Source organism: Mangifera indica, chromosome 1, assembly GCF_011075055.1.
Source record: "Mangifera indica cultivar Alphonso chromosome 1, CATAS_Mindica_2.1, whole genome shotgun sequence".
Taxonomy (NCBI): Eukaryota; Viridiplantae; Streptophyta; class Magnoliopsida; order Sapindales; family Anacardiaceae; genus Mangifera; species Mangifera indica.
The window spans coordinates 27294998-27310246 of NC_058137.1; the positions used below are offsets into that span (position 1 = coordinate 27294998).

Sequence of the window (15249 nt, forward strand, 5' to 3'; positions counted from 1 at the left end):
TTTTTTTTCTTTCCTATAGAATGAATGGTTAGAGGTTTTGCCAAAAACCAAGTTCATATCAATCATGATTTCTCTTTCTTTTTCTTTCCTCGTGCATTCTGCTGAGCACTGAAAGTTGATTTACATGCTTTGAAAACCATTCGAACATGGGGATCATCTTTTGGAATTTTACTAAGTATTTTCCTTGCAGATTTTCTGTCACCTGAAGCCAAAAGGGCCTGATACATCCTGCAAGCAATTGGAGAAACATATGATCAGGAGTTACAGAGGAAGATGAAAGTCATACCCATAAAAACAAGAAAACAGAAACAAGCATATCTCACCTTAACAAACTAAATACATTGTAAGGTAGACCAGCTTTCTCATATTCTTTCCAAATCAAATGAGAAGTTTGCAGATCTTTTGCACTCACACAAGCACTTAGAAGAAAATCGAGACATTTACGTGATGGAGCAATCCCAAGGTCGTTCTTGATGACCTGAAACAAGTCTAGGCCAATTTGTAAATCGACTGGCTCTGTTTCTGCTATCAAGGAGAATACCTACACGGTCATATATTCGGAAGAAGAAGATACAAGGTTCATCACGTCAGTTCATAATCATAACAATGAATACATAAAGAAAATCAGGATATTACAATATTATGTAGACACATTATATTTGCATACTTATTGATAAACATGAAAATGCATAGGTAATAAAAGTTTGCATGTACTATTACTGTAATGTCTTTTAACCAACCTCAATTCCTATTGACCAGCAATGGCTACATTCAGAGCACATAGATTATATTACAAGAAAAAAAATAGGAACAAACCTCGGCCAAAAAGAATTCCAAAGCCGATTCATCATTGTCGATTTTATCCTTGAGTTGCTTAAGCAAAGGAATCACAAAGCTAGGATGAAAAAGGAAGATCAACATACGCAAATTGGCTAGGTAAATAGATTGCACTTGAAAAAAAATGAGCTTTTTATCAATGAACCTTAAGCGCTTAAACCGAACAGAGTGCAACATTAGTCTACAGCAACCATCTATCCAATAGTCTAGATCATCCAAATCCTCCAATAGCTGAATCATTCTAATCAACTCTTCTTCAGAATGGAGGTGCTCCTGTGATAAGAAAAATATTGTCATTGCATTGACAAAATATAAAATACAAAATATCTCTATAAAAAACTTACAATTAGAGCTATTGCAGCTTTAGGCTCCAATTTCCATCTAGCTTGTTTGATTTCTTCATATATGACGAGGGCGTCAAACATGTGTCCATTAGATGCAAGAGCTGCAACAAGTGATCCTTTGATTTCGTTTAGGCTTTTAACTGGAATACCTTTGTCTAAGACCACCTAAGGGAAATAGTTACATTAGATTATCATAAATTGACAGTTCAATCCAGATATACCTTCAGAGAAGAAAAAAAATTACCAGTAGCTAAAGTACATCAAGCAATGCAGTGCATTTAAGCACAATTTAAGATGCATTTCACACTATCTGAGTCTATTGATTAATTTTATAGAGTAAAATAAATAACAAATTGTAGAAGATGATATATTTTTATCCAAAAGCAATAGCATCAAATCAGTTCAAGCAGAGAAAAATCTATCATAAGCATAGATTTTTATCCAATGAGCTGCAGCCCAAAATCAAATCATGCAAACAAGCATATTTCCAATGACTCATTGGAAACAACTTTTTCACTCAATAGATTCAAGCAGAAGCAAGTTGTGACATAAGCCAATACCTGTTTTGCCTTCTCAAACTCTCCACAAGATGCATATGCATTTATAAGTGCCATGAAGACTTGCTTTGTAACTTGAACTCCAGAGTTCATCATTCCTTCATAATACTACAAGCAAACAGACAAATCATCACATCACTTATTGTGAAATACATCTTTGGCAATAAGATGAAAAAGAAAAAGAAAAAAAAATTCCCGGGAGAACAACATAAAACTGTCTCTCAATAACAATAAAATAGTACCTATTCTTCAAAGGGAAAAGGATAAAATGAATTTTTCTTGAAAACAGGAATCTTAAATTACCTTGATAATATCTTTTTCATTGCTACAATTTTGTATCAGGTAGCTGAAAGTTTGAGAATTTGGTTTCACATCTTCCTTTTCCATATGTTTAAGCACCTTTAATGCACCATCCATGTCTTTCTACCGTGCATTTAGCAGTATGGCAAGTCAAATACCAAATGAGACAAACATCATAAACACTAGCAAAAATTTGAGAATAAGTTACCTGCCGGAAATACCCAGCCATGATAGAATTGTACATGTTTGCAGTTAGCATCAAATTCATTTTCTTTACATCATTGAGCATAGCATACGCACCATCAAACTGCATTTGAACAGTAAAATTTCAGCATAAACTGGTATAATGTTCAAGTTTTAACCATATGATACTTAAGTTTATAGCATAAGCATAACAAAATATTAAAAATCATCTATGCAAGTTGGATATGAGTAGCAACTTACATCTTTCATTTTCGTACATAAACTTATCATGCTCCTGAAGGTCTCACTATTTGGCTTCAAGTTATGGTGGCAAATCATCGAGTAGACTCGTTGTACCTTAGATAAGAATAGATAATTAAATGCAACAAAAATAGATTCAAACAACACCAAGGATTAGCCCTGCATGAATATGTATGGCATTCCTATTTTCTCTCTTTTTTTTTTCATTTTTTTACTAAAACTGTATAGTCCTTAGAAAGCATATTTTTAGAGGCAAAAGAGTATAATTTAGCTAAATCTAGCCGTAGATCATTTACTCAACTCATCTCCTCTGGTTTTATCTCCTTATACCATAGCTCAGAACAATGAGGTGCACCAATAGAGATCAGTAATATGACAATAATTAGAAAATCAAGCTAAACACCAACCGTCACGGCCATTCCAGTGAACTACAGTTTAGGATTACTTGTTTTCAAACACCATGGATTCACTTTCATTACAACTTTCTTCATTTATTTCTTTATTTACTTTTTATAGGAGGCGACATAGGAAATGGTTGTTCATATGTTAACAATGGACATTTAAAATTTCACATATCAAAGAACAAAGACACACACACACACACACACATATACAAAGAAATATCACAAAAGCAATTGTTTGGTACGTCCATTGTTGTTAGCTCACACACACAACATATGACAAAAGATATTGTTTCGCATGTCATTTGTTGTTAGTTCATCATCATTATACATGATGGCTACAAACTCTTGAAATCACTCTCAGTAATTCAACAATTAAAATCGTGTTTCTTGTTACTAGTATGTCCTAACAACTGGAAGTCTAAGTCTTTATAACAACCACCCAAAAATACACACAAGAAAATGATCAGAGTCAAACCTACATACCAAATTAAACTCATAGTTTTCCTCACAAGCAATCAAAATGGAGTTTAGTGTGTCTGTGGATGATGTCAATCCAGCTTTAGACATTTCATCAACTATATCAATAGCCACATGCACCTTTGAAATGAACCAAACATATATTAGTTTCAGTGAAATTTTCTGCCAAATAAATAACGATAAAAATTCAAAAACTGTATGGTTACACATTAGATAAAAAAAATGTTTCCCTCTCTTCAATAATTCACATGACATAATAATCCTAAAAGACTATGTTCAATTTTTTCATCTTTTTTGTCTTCTTCCCTTCAACTGGTCAGATTTCTCCTTTTACAAAGAAACTGAATTCATACCTTGTTTAAATCACAAGTATAAGCAATGAGCTTCTCATATGAGGCAAAAGAAGGTTTGATCTCCAGCTTGGCATGCAAGTCTCTAAACTTTGATATAATATCCTCAACCTTCAATTAGAAACAATATATGTAAAGAAAACAAAAATGAAAAGCACATGTAAGTTGATCACTTTATAAGGCAATGTTGTTTATGCATAAAAGCAATAAAAAGGTTGCATAACTAGAAAAGGTTAATATATCACTAAAGCCTTTAGATGCCACAAAATTCATAATTCATGCAGCATAAAATAAGATGTTGATTGCAGACAAGATGGAAGGAATATCCTACAATAAAAATTTGTCATGCAACTACTAAGAACCCAGATTGTATGTGAAAATACAATTTCCCAATTGATAACTGCCTGAGAGATGAGGGCAGGCACTGATCTACATGGATGATTGATAGACAAACCCTAAATAATTGAATAATTGAATAGATACCAAACAAGAGAAAATGAATTTAAATGATAATCTCTCGACTTCAAAAATAAAAACTCTGGCTTTCTCAAAAAAGTCCCAGGTAAAGTGACCTTTTCAAACTTAAGATAAATAAGATTGACAGCCAAACAAAAGAATAATAAAATAAAAGAGGCTTCAAACAAAAGTAGTATTGCCTGAAGATGGTGAACCAGTACAAGCTCTTTGAAGTGGAAAAAAAAAAAAATTAGAGTCTTCCATCGTTTGCTCCTTAGGAGTTGTGCAAAATGAATTGATAAGGTAAAGTCTAAAAGCATTATCTTGCTCCAAAGCATCACCTTAAAAAGCCAGGCAATATCACTAGGAAAAAAGGTCCAAATGTAGCATCTAGAAACAGTAACCTCCATCAAACTACAAGAAAGAGTGACAAAGATTTCAATGAAAAAACTCCACCTTGGCTTGTCTATCATATCGAGATATATTCCTCAGAAGAATTCATCACAATTGAAAGAAACTTGAATTTATTAACAAGATAAGATACAGAAAACAAAACTCCAACCAGTTAAGCTATAAATAAAAATGGCTATATGATTTCTTATGATAACTTAGGGTCTACTTCATTTAAAACACCAAAGGTGTTTACCTTAACATCCCTCCAGAAAACCAATGAGATCATGAGTTTCCCAAGTTTTATATGTAGTAAAAGTATGATGAAGTTTTTGAAAATGAAAAAACAAATTGCATGTGAATTTAAGGGTGTCTTATAGGATCACGTTCTCCAAGAATTACCAAGAGCATTAACGAGAAGTTCCTCACCTCTAAATTTGGAATGCCATAGGTGTAGCTAAAGATGAAATTTGAGACATTCTCTGCTCCATAATCTGCAATTTTGCCAAGCATCTATAGCTTTATTAATAACAAGCCCTAATCTTCCATCAGACCCTACACATTCTCTATTAAAGATTTCATAGACAAGGAAAGTTAAATTAATTGTTCCGGGTACAAATGAAAGATGAAACATAGGTGCATCAGCACAAATAATTTAGAATGGACCACCCAAAGTCAATCATCCAGAATATCATTAAAATTTTACATAATTGCATAAATGTTAAAAGAATACGTCCATTTGTGTTTAGAACATCATGATATTAAATTTGAATATTTTTTTGTTTAAAAAAATCAAACAAATAAACAAATACCTTCTTTGGTTAAAAGATGAAGGTAGTCACTAATATTTCCATTTGAATAGATGATGCAGAAATTAAAAGGATTCAGAGGAGGATACTTAAAAACTTTCATTAATTAAATATTGCCCTGATGCCAATGCCTACACAACTTAGAATCTAACAAGACTATATCTTATAAAAAGATAGGTCCCCTTCATTTGAGATGATGATAAATGTTTCTTGGTTTATTCTTTGTCCTACAGTTTAATTTGTGCAGACCATCCTGGCCCAATAATGCGATGGACAATAAGATATTTTGGATATTGGAAATGTATGGCTTGTTCTCTACCGATCCTACTGTAAAACTTTAGTAGATAATCTTGTATCCCTATTTTACACTCCTCAAGTCTGATTTTAGGAAGCAAAGAGTTCCTAGCAAAGTAAAGATTTTGGAATGTACGATAGCCCCACAGAAAATTAACACCAATAACTTTCCCCAAATTGAATCAATACACCAAGTGTTAAAAAAGGCCCAGGATTTAATGCCAAGATTCATAATAACATAGCCACTTATATTAAGGCTCCTCGATTCTTATTCCACTTCTATTTTGCAACTGCAATTAGTTTTTATTCCTAAAAATTTGTCATTTACAATAGCAACAAAATTGTTCCTGCACTCAGACATTAATTCCCCAAACATGTCTAGAGGTCTTTAGCCTTCAATCTGGTATAAATAAGCCATTAGTAAATGCTTAATAAGAAGTTTCCAGATCACGGAAAATGAAAAAAAATCATGTACATACCAGATATTTTTAATGCCAAAAGATACTTCTCTGCAAAGGACTCCAACACTAGCCTCCCCAAGAATTTAAAAATACTTGTAATATGGTCCACTGAGGAAATCTTTGTTATGTCCACAGTCTCCAAAAGTTGCAAAAATTCTCTACTCCGTTTGCTTTCACAAAGTGCTAACAAGTAGTTCTCTGCAATGCAAGGGTTGAATCTTATAAGACCAGTAATGCAAAGTGTGCAATTTTATTTTAAAAAAAAAACAAAATAATAATGAAATAAAAAAATCTTATTGACAAAAACAGGTATAAAGTCAAAATGACATTGAACCACATGCCTAACAAATTGAAATCTTCTCCCTCATAATCAGTTGCAGTGAGGTTACAGAGTTCCTGAATCTTCTCTTCATCTTCAACTCTGATCCACAACAACATTTCATAGTAACCTAGTCTTGGATCTGAACAAGAATTTCCACTTTCAATAGCTTCACGGAAAAAATGAAACTCTTTTATCATACCCATGTCAATTAAATACATAAGAAGTGGACCATAAGTTTCCTCTTCTAGCTGAAAACCCTGCTCCTTCATAAAATTGAAAAGTTGAAAAGCCTTGCTAATTTGTTCTAGTGCAACATCTTCATCATCACAATCCTTAGCCGCCTCAATGCAAATCCTTATTAGTGAATTGTACTCTTTCACACCAGTTTCTCGCCCCAATCTACCAAATACATCAAGAGTGGCATCAGTCCCCAGTCTATCTGCACACATTTTCACTAATTTATCAAAACGATGAGTCTGCGTATTTCTGAAAATCCATTTTTGTTTCCTCTCACGCATGACTTCTTTTCGACGTTGTGAAATGTTGCTGTTAGACAAGGTAGAAAACCATGGTATGTTTAATACACTTTCTAAGGCGTTAGCTTTATTAGTCCCTCCTGACTTCTGCGAACTAACCTTAGCATCAACTGTAAGATAAGAGAATAAATTAAACCAATCAGAACATTTAAATAACGACTAACAAGCTCCACATTCAATTAAGAAAATAGAGTTAACACAATTAGTTTGAGTTCAGTTAATTTTTGTAACAACAAATTTTTCAATAATCAAATAAATGGAAAAGGGAAATACATCAACTTATTCATTATACCATAAATTACATGAACATACCACACAATAAGGAATGTATCTCATTTGTATACAGCTTCGGTGGATCCTCTGCATTAAACATTAAAATCAAATCAGATACCATCATTGTTCAATCCAATCACTTCAAAGTACACTCCAATGGCAAGCAAAAATAGTTAAAAAATAAGTTCCTCAAACAGGGAAAAAAAAAAAACCTTAGTTGAATCCTCAACCAACCCAAAAGCAAAACAACATAACCCATTAAACCCACAATTTTATTTGCCTTCCATTTCATCTCTCAAAATTCTGAGCAACGAAAAAGAGAATCTCATAAGTAAAAGTAAGAAAGAACGGCCTCATGAAGGTACACTAAAATAACATAAACATTGCAAAAATGCCTGACAATTACTGCTTCGATGTATGGTTTACTGGAAAACTCAGAGACAAAGATCATAATAATAAGTTGCGGAAATCTTTGCTGAGTTCCCAACCACTCAGAAAGCAAAACAACAAAAACATAAAAAGTTAAAATAAGATGTCTGTCATCCCATTTCTTCAGTTGTCTCAGCAACCAAACAATTAAACTTATACCGAGAAAAAAAAAAAACCTCAAACATGCTTTAATCACCTAAAAATTACATCTTTTTAGTTTGGTTTAGCAGAAAACACTTTAAAAACTGATTAATGTAAAATAATTAAAAAAAATACCAGAATTTGAGTCCTCTTCTAATTCCCCTTTAGCGATAAAAAAGTCACCAATGGGTTCCGTAGACCTGTGTTTTGGAGAATCGTATGAGAAATTAGCTACAGAAGCGGAGGGCAATGCAGGTTTAGAGTCAAGAGATGGGACTAAATCTAAAAACACTGAGGGGGGGTCCAGGGTGGTGGTGGCGGCGGGTGTTGGAGTTAGAGAAGAGGACTTAGGTGTGGATTTGGCGGTGGATTTGAGGGCTGAACGAAAGAGCGAGCTCAAACTTGTGACTTTGGACCTTGGCATCTGATTCTGATTCAGCCGAGTGTTGTTTTCGGAAAAAGGAAAGAGGGGTTTTTGGAGGGCTTTACCTGCTGCTCCACATTTCTCCAATTATGAATTCCTATTATACTTGAAACGGTGTCGAATTTGGCAACTTAAAAATAATTTTAACATGATTTTATTAAGACAAAGAAAGCATAAAAAGGTATTCGCCTGAGCAATTTGTGTCACATAATTTCAAATAACCCTTGAAGTTTTGTATTTTAAAACAAATTAGAAAAGCTTTACGTTGTAAAATGGGTGAGTAAGGCCCAACCCAATTGAAACCATAATAAATTTATCCACCCCACCTCAAGGTTGAATAATGGAATAGACTCGATCTAAGTTAAATTTGAATAAAATTCAGTTTAAAATAAATTTGAATCCAGTATAATTAACTTTGAGATTTGGGATGATAATGAGTCAAATAGAAGATAAATATCTTAATCTTTATCCTTATCCACAGATGGAAAATTTTTCTCTGCCCTCAATACAAAGATAAACGAGAAGCCTTCATCCCCTTCTCACGGAAAAAAATATTTCCCCTTCCTATTTATATTTTTGCTATAAAAATAATGTAATATTTATTTAGGGTGAAGATATATATATATATATATATATATAAAATAATTTAAATTTTATAAAAAATAATAATTATTTAAGAATTTAAAGAATATTTAAGAGAATGACGCATTAAAGAGATGATGAGTTAAAAAATAGATTTGTTAAAAATATATTTATCTTTATCTTTAATCGTAAAGATTTTAATCATTTCTATTTTTTGTTCCTTTCAATGAATCTTCTCTTTATTCAATGAAAGATGGGCCGAAAACCTAATTTAAAGAGCCGAATTATCATTTCTAATTAAGATTGGTTCAAAATCAAGAGTTATATCTCAAAATAAGTTTGAAAATAATTTAACTTTATAATTGACCGGAATCAAATGGAATAGATTTGTTAAAATTACATCCAATGAAGCTCTTAAACACTTTCTCCGAAAATGCATAATCAATAACATATATATAAATATCAGTCATTATCAAAGACCAACTTACATTCACACTTAAACCCAAAGAAAAAGGAACATACTGTGAGACTTCAAGGATATCAGTCTTTAAGAGAAGTTGCAGGTTACTTTTCCACAAAGAGAAAAAACAGAGGGAGGGAAACTATGTGCCCATTTCCCAGAAATTGAGCTCAACTCGAGAGGCCAAGAAATAGCCAATAATTGATAACTAAACAAAGTTGTCTCCTTGACATCAGAACAGCACTGCAGAATACTTTCTCTGAAGCATCTTGATAAAACATAATTTTCTCTTTTCTATATCTCTGATAGAAAAGGAAAATTTTTTACAGCAGCGATATCAAAATAAATTAAGAAAGAAAAACACAAAAGTCCAAATGATTTGTAAAAGCATCAAGATTTACTAGAAATTAAGCAAAATAAAAACCAAAAAATTCAACAAAATTCCCACAATTCCACAAAACCTCGAGCTCACTGGAGCTTGAGATAGCTTAACGTCCTTCCTTTTCTTCTGTCCGACGGGGTCTTTTGAGCCATTATCGTTGACCACCACATCGGCCCCAACCATGATCATATACCTCTTAGTCTTCCAAAAAATGATCTTGAACCTCACCTTCGTCGCTAAATTCAACCTGAAAACCGCCGTCCTGTTGGCAAAAACCGCCTGTTCAAGCACATCCTTTTCAGCCGTAACGTTGCCGTCTTTCCTTGCTGTCTTCTTGTGCCCTTGATAGAAATTGGGAACCACGTGGCTTCCAATGTAGGAGGTGGTGGTATTCGATTTGTTATAGATAGTAACGTTAACGGGATCGTAAAAAATACCCTTGTCTTTGTTGGGGTTTTGGAGCTTTAACTTGAAGTAAAGAGTGGTATTGTTTGGAGAGTTTAAAGATTTGTTGAGAGCTGGAAGATAGAAGTCTTGTATGGAGCATTTAGGCTTCTCAGAACGAAGACTTAGCCACATGAAGAGGGCTGTGAGGCCTAAAGTAAAGATGAAACTGCAGCAACATCTGCAAAAACCTTGTGGCTCATCAGACATGGCGAAAACGAAAACAAAACCAGAAATTGAAATAGAAACAGAAAGAAAGATTGCTTATTTTCTGTTGCAAAAGTGAAGCAAGATGAAGAAGAAGAAGGGGGTGATCGAAAAATTAAAGATTTATCAGTAATTGGGATATTTTTGTGTTTCCTTTGTTATAAAGGAACTTCTGGCTTCTGCTGAGTTGGAGATGGGAGGTTGACTGTATGGTCGCCGTGTTGACTATATAGTACAATGAGATTAAAGACTGGACGTTTGCGTGGGTGACAGACAGAAATGGTCGCCTCGTGAATTTTCTGGGCCACTCAAGTCAAGGCCACGCGGCCATTCAGGTTGCTTTTCTAATAACCATGTTTTCACGTTAGTCTTTTTATTAATTTGTTAGTCAATGCTTCGGCTCACCATGGGTAAGCAGAACATTATGTGACCCATTAGAGGACTCACAAGAAGCTGATTTTCTACATTCCTTCAATGGCAGTTAGCAGCTTAGTATTGAGAATCCAGGATGCATACTTACATGCAAAAACTCAACTCTACCCACATAATCTATACTCTTTTATGAAATGAACATACCAAAACAAAAGAATATTTTAACTGAATAATGTAGCTTGTTTTTGCTCCTCTTGCATCGACAGAACTTCAGTTCAGTGGTTAAAAGTTTCGGCAGATTGGAAACAATCAGCCAAAACATGTGTATGAATGCATGGGGCATAAGTTGGCTTGAAAAAATCTCTTGGCTTCGGATAATGCACAGACTGAATCAGGTCTCAGAAAGTGCAAAAAGTTTCTGAAGTTCTGCTAGCAAAGCCAATTCCATCTTATTGGCTCCTGAAACATGTAGTTTGGATTCTTCTCAACGATTTTCTGGGTTTCTTTCCAAATTCAGAAACCTGGAAAATGAGACTCATCATGATATGGATAGAGATTGAAGTTACCTCAATCGATTCTTGTCAGATGGCGTAGAAAAAGCTCAAACCCATTACAAAACAATATCAATCTGTTCTCCAATTAACAACAATAATCACAATTCTCACACAAAAATTTAAAAAAAGAAAAATACTGCTATAATTTCAGAAAATTTCAAGAGAAAAATAACTCAAAATTTCGCTAGAAATGAAGCAAAATAAAAGCCAAAAAATTCAACAGAACTCCCACCGCACCACAAGACCGCAAACTCGAGTTGCTTGAGAAAGCTTAACGTTCTTCTGGTCGACCCTTGTACCTCGATCGTTGACCTCCACATCGGCCCCAGCCATGATCCGATGCCTCTTTGTCGTCCCAAAAATACCCCTGAATCTCACGGCTGTCGCCAAATCCACCCTGAAAAGTGCCGTCCCGTTGTCCAAAACGGCGCGTTTAGCCACTTCCTTATCAACGTCAACACTGTCATCTTTCTTAGCTGTCTTCCTGAACCCCTGATAAAAATTGGGAATGACATAGTTTCCAATGTAGGTAGTGGTATTTGATTTGTTGACGAGGGTGACGTTTACAGGATCGTAGTAAATACCTTTGAGCATGTTAGAGTTTTTGAGTTTTAACTGGGAGTAAAGAGTGGAGTTGTCTGTGGAGTACAAAGAGTTGTTGAGAGCTGGAAGATAGAAGTCTTGTATGGAGCACTTCGGGTTTGGAATATGAAGATTTGTCCAAAGGAAAAAAGTGCTTAGACCTAAAGAGATTAGGGAACCGTAGCTCCGGCCTTCACAGCAGGTGTCAGGCTGACGTCTATTTTCTGACTTGGTGAAAACAGAAAAACAGAAACAATGTTATTTTCTTTGTTGCAGAAGAACAAAGAATAAATGACTGCGAAAGAGATGAAGAAGATGAAGGTGGCGGATTGAAAACCGAAGATAAATGAATGTTGTTTAGCAGATGAGATAAAGAGAGATCAATTATTGCACTTGAACTTATTTTCTGACCAATCGAACAAAGTCGTCACTTTGACATCAGAACAGCACCTGAGTACTTTCTCTGTAGCATCTCCATAAAACATAATTTTCTATTTTCTGTATTTCTGATAGAAAAGAAAATTTTTTTACAGCAGCAATGTCAAAATAAATTAAGAAAGAAAAACACAAAAATCCAAATGCTTTGTAAAGGCATTAAGATTTATTAGAAATTAGGCAAATAAAAACAAAAAATTCAACAAAATTCCCACAATTCCACAAAGCCTCAAGCTCATTGGAGCTTGAGATAGCTTAACGTCCTTCTTTTTCTTCCTTCCGACAGGGTCTTTTGAGCCATTATCGTTGACCAACACATCGGCCGCAACCATGATCCTATACCTCTTAGTCTTCCACAATATGATCTTGAACCGCACCGCCGTCGCCAAATTCACTCTGAAAACCGCCGTCCCGTTGACAAAAGCCGCCCGTTCAGGCACCTCCTTGTCAGCCTTAACGCTGCCGTCTTTCCTAGCTGTCTTCTTGTGCCCTTGATAGAATTGGGGAACCAAGTAGCTTCCAATGCAGGAGGTGGTGGTATTCGATTTGTTGGATATTGCAACTTTCACGGGATCGTAAAAATTACCATTGTCTTTGTTGGGGTTTTGGAGCTTTAACTTGAAGTAAAGAGTGGTATTGTCTGGAGTGTTTAAAAATTTGTTGAGAGCTGGAAGATAGAAGTCTTGTATGGAGCATTTAGGTTTGTCAGAGCGAAGACTTTGCCAGATGACGAAGGCGGTGAGAACTAAAGTAAAGACGAAACTGCAGCAACATCTGCAAAAACCTTGTGGCTCATCAAGCATGGAAAAAGCGAAAACAAAACCGGAAATAGACATAGAAACAGAAAGAAAGACTGCTTATTCTCTGTTGCAGAAGTGAAACAAGATGAAGAAGAAGAAGGGGGTGATTCAAAAATTAAATATTTATCAGTAATTGGGATATCTTTGTATTTCCTATTTATAATGGAACTTGTGGATTCTGCTGAAGCTATATGAGTCGGAAATGGGAGGTTGACCTTGTGGTCGCCGTATTGACTATATAATTCAATGAGATTAAAGATCGGACGTTTGTGCGGGTGACAGAAATGGTGGCCTTGTAAATTTTGTCAGTCAGTCAAGTAGGCCGCACGGCCGTTCAGGTTGCTTTCCTAATAAGCATGATTTTCCTGTTACTCTTTTTATTAATGTGTTATTCAATGCATTGGAATTAATTTGAGAATTAATTATGTCGTGGATAAATTCGGTGAGAACTTTGGAAGTTAAATTCGAATGAAGACTTTAGCTTGGCTTGCCAAGTTTGGTTCAGGATCAACATTTTACAAGTATCACTGTATCAAACATTGTCTTACCAAAGGTTTTGTTCATCTTTGATAATTCTTATTCTTGTTCGGTGTCACTAAATGACTAGTCAAATAAATCAAATTTGAACGTGCACTAATTATTTTATATTCGAGTTATTTAAATCTAAGCCCACGTTAGACACATCACCACAAGCAAAAGAATTGGAACCAATTGTTGGCCCAATCAGTGGCATAAATTAGCTGAGTTAGCTACCCACATAGACTTGAATGAGTAACCCAGACTGGGTACGCAGGGAGATTCATGATGAAACCCAGAACCCAGAAATTTACTGAGAATGAGAAGAATCACTACTTTGTTTCAAAAAGAACTTGAGGCAGATAATCCCAAAACAGAATAATTTCCTAAGTGATCGCATTCATATCCTCTAATTTGCTGTTGCTTCAGCTCACCATGGGTAAGCAGAACATAATGTGATCCGTTAGAGGACTCATAAGCTGAACATACAAAAACAAAAGAATATTTTATTTGAATAACGTAGCTTGTTTTAGCACCTCTTGCATCCACAGAACTTCTGATAATGCACAGACTGAATCAGGTCTTAGAAAGTGCAAAAAGTTTCTGAAGTTCTGCTAGCAAAGCCAACTCCATCTTATTGGCTCCTGAAACATGTAGTTTGAAATTAAATATTTGGATCCTTCTCAACGATTTTCTGGGTTTCTTCCCAAAGTCAGAAACGTGGAAAATAAGGCTCATCATGATATGTGTAAAGATTAAAGCTAGCTCAACCGATTCTTGTGAAATGGCGTAGAAAAACCTCAAACCCATGACAAAACAATATCGATCTGTTCTCCAATTAACAACAATAATCACAATGCAGCAACAATTTCAGAAAATTTTAAGAGAAAGAAAAAACCCAAAATTTCACTAGAAATGAAGCCAAATAAAAACCAAAAAATTGAACAAAACTCCCACCGCCCCACAAATCCTCAAACTCAAAGGTGCTTGAGAAAGCTTAATGTTCTTCCGGTTGACTTTTGTACCTTGATCGTTGACCTCCACATCGGCCCCAACCCTGATCCGATGCCTCTTAGTCGTCCAGAAAAAGCCCTTGAATCTCACGGCTGTCGCCAAATCAACCCCGAAAATCGCCGTCCCGTTGTCAAAAACGGCGCTTTTAACCACTTCCTTATCAACGTCAACACTGCCATCCTTCTCAGCTGTCTTCCTGAAGCCCTGATAAAATTTGGGAACAACATAGTTTCCAATGTAGGTAGTGGTATTTGATTTGTTGACTAGGGTGACGTTTACAGGATCGTAGTAAATACCTTTGAGTTTGTTGGAGTTTTTAAGCTTTAACTGGAAGTAAAGAATGGAGTTGTCTGCGGAGTTTAAAGAGTTGTTGAGAGCTGGAAGATAGAAGTCTTGTATGGAGCACTTTGGGTTTGAAAGATGAAAATTTGCCCAAAGGTAAAAAATGGCTAGACCAAAAGAGATTAGGGAACAGCAGCTGCAGCTTGCGCCGCTGGAGTCAGCTCTATTTGTTCGCATGGTGAAAACAGAAAAACAGAAACAATGTTATTTTCTTTGTTGCAGAAGACTGAATAGCCAATGACTGTAAGGGAGCAGAAGAAGATGAAGGTGGGAAATTGAAAACTTAAGATAGATGAATGTTTTTTAGCGGA

At 35.1% G+C, this 15249-nt stretch overlaps 5 protein-coding genes across 7 annotated transcripts; all 5 read right to left on the reverse strand.

Annotated features, from left to right (window-relative positions):
* Positions 1-9: 9 nt before the first annotated feature.
* LOC123195823 (pentatricopeptide repeat-containing protein At4g21880, mitochondrial) lies at positions 10-8373 on the reverse strand. 3 transcript variants are annotated; one of them, XM_044609691.1, is made up of 17 exons: positions 7960-8098; positions 7294-7341; positions 7081-7091; positions 6465-6844; positions 6142-6321; positions 4989-5053; positions 3717-3824; positions 3370-3483; positions 2483-2578; positions 2247-2345; positions 2042-2161; positions 1742-1846; positions 1182-1346; positions 983-1110; positions 817-895; positions 324-541; positions 10-228 (listed from the first exon to the last, which is right to left on the reverse strand). In XM_044609691.1, exons 2-17 carry the CDS (start codon positions 7315-7317, stop codon positions 63-65), a joined length of 2058 nt encoding a protein of 685 aa, XP_044465626.1. In that variant the 5' UTR covers positions 7318-7341; positions 7960-8098; the 3' UTR covers positions 10-62. The 3 variants fall into 3 exon arrangements, with proteins under 3 accessions (XP_044465626.1, XP_044465612.1, XP_044465617.1); XM_044609677.1 differs by having other exon boundaries at positions 6465-7091; positions 7960-8373; XM_044609682.1 differs by lacking the exon at positions 7960-8098 and adding an exon at positions 7467-7530 and having other exon boundaries at positions 6465-7091.
* Positions 8374-9264: 891 nt separating this feature from the next.
* LOC123208533 (protein NDR1-like) lies at positions 9265-10489 on the reverse strand. The gene has a single exon (XM_044626069.1). The coding sequence runs from the start codon at positions 10324-10326 to the stop codon at positions 9691-9693; it is 636 nt and encodes a 211-aa protein (XP_044482004.1). The 5' UTR covers positions 10327-10489; the 3' UTR covers positions 9265-9690.
* Positions 10490-11465: 976 nt separating this feature from the next.
* LOC123193249 (protein NDR1-like) lies at positions 11466-11843 on the reverse strand. The gene has a single exon (XM_044606146.1). It carries the CDS (start codon positions 11841-11843, stop codon positions 11466-11468), a length of 378 nt encoding a protein of 125 aa, XP_044462081.1.
* Positions 11844-12356: 513 nt separating this feature from the next.
* On the reverse strand, positions 12357-13446 carry LOC123208526 (protein NDR1-like). The gene has a single exon (XM_044626060.1). The coding sequence runs from the start codon at positions 13100-13102 to the stop codon at positions 12443-12445; it is 660 nt and encodes a 219-aa protein (XP_044481995.1). The 5' UTR covers positions 13103-13446; the 3' UTR covers positions 12357-12442.
* Positions 13447-13924: 478 nt separating this feature from the next.
* Positions 13925-15115, reverse strand: LOC123193322 (protein NDR1-like). Its single transcript, XM_044606264.1, has 2 exons — positions 14608-15115; positions 13925-14061 (listed from the first exon to the last, which is right to left on the reverse strand). The coding sequence occupies exons 1-2, from the start codon at positions 15113-15115 to the stop codon at positions 13925-13927; spliced, it is 645 nt and encodes a 214-aa protein (XP_044462199.1).
* Between the last annotated feature and the right edge of the window lie 134 nt (positions 15116-15249).

Excerpts from the sequence above, each read along its gene's own strand:
- LOC123195823 (XM_044609677.1), bottom strand. The coding sequence starts at position 8,248 with ATGCCAAGGTCCAAAGTCACAAGTTTGAGCTCGCTCTTTCGTTCAGCC. Across the intron at positions 3,825-4,988 it reads ATGGCATTCCAAATTTAGAG|GTTGAGGATATTATATCAAA; the intron begins GTGAGGAACTTC and ends TTCTAATTGAAG. Across the intron at positions 229-323 it reads AATGTATTTAGTTTGTTAAG|GATGTATCAGGCCCTTTTGG; the intron begins GTGAGATATGCT and ends AATTGCTTGCAG.
- LOC123208533 (XM_044626069.1), bottom strand. The coding sequence starts at position 10,326 with ATGTCTGATGAGCCACAAGGTTTTTGCAGATGTTGCTGCAGTTTCATC.
- LOC123193249 (XM_044606146.1), bottom strand. The coding sequence starts at position 11,843 with ATGCTCAAAGGTATTTACTACGATCCTGTAAACGTCACCCTCGTCAAC.
- LOC123208526 (XM_044626060.1), bottom strand. The coding sequence starts at position 13,102 with ATGTCTATTTCCGGTTTTGTTTTCGCTTTTTCCATGCTTGATGAGCCA.
- LOC123193322 (XM_044606264.1), bottom strand. The coding sequence starts at position 15,115 with ATGCGAACAAATAGAGCTGACTCCAGCGGCGCAAGCTGCAGCTGCTGT. Across the intron at positions 14,062-14,607 it reads TGTGGAGGTCAACGATCAAG|CTTATGAGTCCTCTAACGGA; the intron begins GTACAAAAGTCA and ends TTGTATGTTCAG.